The 4,479-nt window shown below is 46.0% G+C and overlaps 1 protein-coding gene across 1 annotated transcript in view; it reads right to left on the reverse strand.

The window, feature by feature from the left end:
- Window positions 1–4,030: 4,030 nt before the first annotated feature.
- The window catches only part of LOC114065644 (myosin-4-like), an 18,936-nt gene continuing 18,487 nt past the window's right edge, over window positions 4,031–4,479 (reverse strand). The window contains exon 26 of the mRNA XM_027899701.1: window positions 4,031–4,404. Coding sequence (XP_027755502.1) covers window positions 4,097–4,404 — 308 coding nt within the window. The 3' untranslated portion in view covers window positions 4,031–4,096. The remainder of the gene's footprint in view (window positions 4,405–4,479) is intronic.

The raw sequence follows: 4,479 nt of genomic DNA on the forward strand, positions 1-4,479 counted from the left end.
CTGTAGGGCAATGGGTGTGAAATGGGTGGGTGGACAGTGGGTTCACAAGAGCAGGGAGGATTCCCCTTCTGCAGAGTGTAGGTACAGCTGCTACAGTCTCTCCCAAGTGAGTACCCTGCATCCCTTTGTTCTTCTTATCACACCTCTGGCCAATGCAGCCACTGTTCAGCCCTGGGAACAGCAGCTACTCACACTGTGACCCAGGCACTTGAAGAGGAATGATGTTGTAACTTGCAAACACCTTCTCAGATGATCAGAAGCAACAGAGTTGAAGTCCAGGGTCAGGTACCAACAGTCCAATGATGTTAAATTAATTGCTCTGTTCCTTTCTCTTTTTATTTTTTCCTTCCTTCCATCTCCAGTTTCTGTCTCTTCCTCTCCTCTCCTTCATCAAGTTCCTTGCTCCCCACCTCAATTTCTTTCTTTTTAGTCTTGCTTTCATTTTAATCTTTCTTCATCTCTTCCTCCCTTCCCCTCTTTTTCGGCATTTCATTCTCTTTCTCAGTTTCTTTCTCTCACTTGCTCCTGACCCCCCTCATCCTCTTCTCTCCTCTCTCTCCCTCGTTTGTGTCTCTGTTCCTTTCTCTCTTTTGCTCTCTGGTCCCCTAGTTTTCTGTCATTGGGAGGAAAGCCCTTTGTGGTCAAGGCACTGTTGGTGTGGCCTGAGGGCATGGTGAGTACTTGGAGAACTGGAAAGCTGGATGTGGCATTATCAGCTCAGCTGGTCAGAGCATGATGATGGTTAACCCCCAGTTGTGGGTTTGATCCCTGTACAGGCCATTCATTTAAGAGTTGGACTTGATGATCCTTGGGTCCCTCCCAACTCAGAATATTCTTGATTATTGTAAGGAACTTCTTTCTTAAGGTCGGAAACACTTTCTCCACGTTTCAGTGCCTCCTATCTTTCAGGGCCAAGCTGTTTATGGTCAGAGAACTCCACAGTCCACACGAGGCAGCAGCTTTAGTGGAGCTCATCAGCTGCATCTATTTTAAACCTTCTCTTAGAGATGGTCCTTTATGCCTGCAATGGGCCCATGTTTTTCCCAAGATCAGTTACCTGTGCATCAGCACATTTCAGGTCACAAGCAGCCTGACTCCAGAAATAGTGTGTTGATGCAAAATGACTCCTGCTCTCCAGATAAGGCAGCAAATCACAAAGTGAGGAGAAACTGCTTTTCCTTAACCCTCCCTTTATATTCCACTCTGATTCCAAAAAGTGCTTAGCCAAGCTTTCCAGGATGGCTGGTGGCAAGGCCAGGTCAGCCCAGTGCAGTGTGTGGGACTTCTAAGCGTTTCCCACTCATGCAGTTTGAAGTAGAGAATTGGCCCACGGTGCTGTCATTTAAGGAACCTGCAATGTTACCTTTCATCATTGAGCATTTGGGAACAAATCCTCAGGCCATCAGATGAGAGATGAGCTCCAACAGTTTCAAGTGCTCCAAGTGTATCATGATTTTTCCACAGTCAGACCAGGCTGTTCATTTTGGAGGGTCACTACAATATTGTCCAAAGGGAGCAGGGATTTTTGGCATCCACTTACGATTCCCAAAGTTGTTGTGATGTTTGCTAGTCAGTCAGCAGGTTTAAAAGGGTAATGATGGAGCTAGAAATGCTTTCCCATGTTTTTACTGAGCCACAGTTGCTATACACTGACTTTTGAATTAAACTTTTGTGATTGTTGGTTGGTTTGTTTGTTTAAATAAATATGTGCTTTAGAACAAACAAAATCTTCTTACCTACTTTCAAGGTGTGGAAACGAAAGATTTGTCTGGAAAGAAAGAATCACACTTATTTCTTGGGACCATATTGTGAGAAGGGAAAAGGAGAGCAGTGATTTCCCTTCCTTGGTGCCCAGATCTCAGTGTCACAGATACAGTTTTCACAGCTTCACACATAGAGATGCTGTTTCTGAGGAGCATCACTTACAGTGACACAGGAGTCAACACAGGGCGTCATCTTTTCCCAAATATATTTAATTGCTGCCTAGCAAACTGCTTCCATATTTAGCTATAACATAGGAGGATTCCTTGTGTGCAAACCTCAGTGTGTTTAGGAGGATGACGACCTCCCAGTCCTGAATGCTGTTGCTGCAAAAACACTGTGGTCAGTGCAAAAGGCTTCCTTTCTGCTCTCTCCTTCCCACCTCCCCTCCACAGCTCCAGCTCCATTCCCCAGCAGTTTCACATCTCCTTGAAGTATTCCCTGGAAATGCAGCAGTGTAGAGCTGTCAAGGCATCTCGAGGGACTCATAAGTGTCCCTGTAGTGTGAGAGAACCAAGTCTCTGTACAATGGTGCAATGGGAAATGGTATCTGTGTGTAGGACCTGCCCTTGGCAGCTCTCTGATGTACCTGGGTCCAGTGCTGCCTCAGCGGCTGTTCCCTGTTTTAAGTCCTGCTTTTTACTCTGCAGGAAACAGCCTCTTGTTTAAGACTTCAGAGCAGCACACATTGTGTAGATGACTTGTTTCTTCTCTGTCCAGCCTCAATGTAGTCAGTGTCTACATCCCACTTACCACTGCTGCAGGAGTCAGACAGGTAGGACATAGTTTGGCATTATTATCTATGGGTTTTTTCCTCTGTTAGGTGTTACATTTTGTGGTATCTTTAAAGTCATAATGTTCTCAGTATTATTCCCACTTGCATGATCAAAAACAGTTCCTTCAGCTTTTTATGTCTCATCATGGCTAGGTTTCACGAACGAAGATTTGAGAGGGGCTCTACCCACGCTTGCTACAAGCGCGCTGATGGCTAAAAAGGCCAATGCCAGATAGACAAGTCCGGTTGCAGAACGTACAGCAGAAAGACTCCCCAGGTGATATCGACAAGACGCGATTCTTTCTGCGTTGTCTTTTCTCCTCCAGAGTGATCCTGTGTGTGTTCTCAGAAGCAGCAGCAGCGTTATAGATGGTGTGTGTCCAGGTCACCCAACTGGAGGTCAGAGTAGACCAATGGTGCTGATCAATATGGCCAAGGCTGAGGGATTGTTTCAGGCAGTCCTTGTGTCTCCTCTTTGGGGCTCCTCTCTCACTGCAGCCAGTGGCAAGTTCTCCACAGAGCACAATCTTAGGGAGGCAGTGGTCCTGCATCCTGGAGACGTGCCCTGCCCAGCACAGCTGTGTTCTCAGCAGCATGGCCTCAATGCTCATGTCTATACATAACTCCTAATTGTTCCTTAGCACAAAAGTTTATATATTTCAGTACTGCAAAATGCTATACCACACTGAAGCAGTTCCCAGCTCGTTCTGGTGGCTCTATATGTTACATTGTTTGGGGTTTATCCCAATGTTCCCACTTCTACCAAGCTCTTAAATAATCTCAATTTCATTTACAACAGGAACCTTCTCCATTAGTATTGCCTATTCTAACAGAGAAAGTAAGAAACTGCAATGGCCTCTTACCCAAATAATACATTATTAGTTATGCTTTGGAATTGATTGTTAACAACTTCTGCATGAAAATATTAATAAGGCTGCCTGACCTTTAAATTTGCTCAGAAACAAACCACTCTCTAGAGCTCCTGGCCTTTACCTGCCTTGTTTAAAGGGGCAGCATCTCAGTCCTTGCATAAGGACTCAGAGACATCCAGGTATTTCTGGGGCTACAAATGTTTTTCTTATGGGGCAACTTACCTCTGAATACCACTTGCCCAAGTGATAATGCGACCGGCAATGAGAACCTCTGAGTACTGCAGCCAGAAAGAGGCAAAAACATTTTTGCTGTGCCAAGACAGAAAAAGTACTTGTCCTGCCTTTGTCTCGATCCTCCCCCAGTATGGAAATTAAATTAGTCTTATTCCCTCCTTGGTAATGTATAAAGACACAGTGGAGAAATACAGGAGATGGGATAAGTAAAGCTCTACTGCTACCCAAGGGTTAAAATGAAACAAAATATTTAATTTGAAAATCCCCCAAACTTATGTAACTGGAGAATTGAACTGAAGCAACCAAAAGCACCGATTCTGCTGTGTATGTGAAGGAATCTATACTCTTTATTCTCTACATACAGACACGGTGATAAACATTTCTTGCAGAAGGAAGTGACAGAGGGTTCACATTTTGTGCAGCCCTCAGATCACTTTGCCTCTTCATGGCATCCTCACTCTTCTTCTCCAATTTTCTTCCCATGAAACTCTCGACTCTTGGCTCGGAGCTTGTTGACCTGGGACTCTGCAATGTCAGCCCGTTCCTCGGCTTCCTCCAGCTCGTGCTGGATCTTGCGGAACTTGGAGAGGTTGACATTGGAGAGCTCCTCCTGTGTGGGGAGAAGGAGTTGGTGGTGAGGAGCCCAGGGCAGGGATTTCACTCCTCCTGCACCTCGGCCTTGTGGGGCTGCAGCTCTTCCCTGGGGGAGGCACAAACCTCCATCCCCCTCCCACCACTGCTCACACGTCAGCTCACCCCGACCTCCTCATCCTGCCCTTCCCAGCACCCCTCTGGGAAAAGCATCCCCAGGACTGTGTCATACATGAGGATCAGCTT

The sequence above is a fragment of the Empidonax traillii genome, unplaced genomic scaffold (assembly GCF_003031625.1).
Source record: "Empidonax traillii isolate 1590-97213 ecotype Southwest subspecies unplaced genomic scaffold, ASM303162v1 scaffold685:size505991, whole genome shotgun sequence".
NCBI classification, from domain to species: Eukaryota; Metazoa; Chordata; class Aves; order Passeriformes; family Tyrannidae; genus Empidonax; species Empidonax traillii.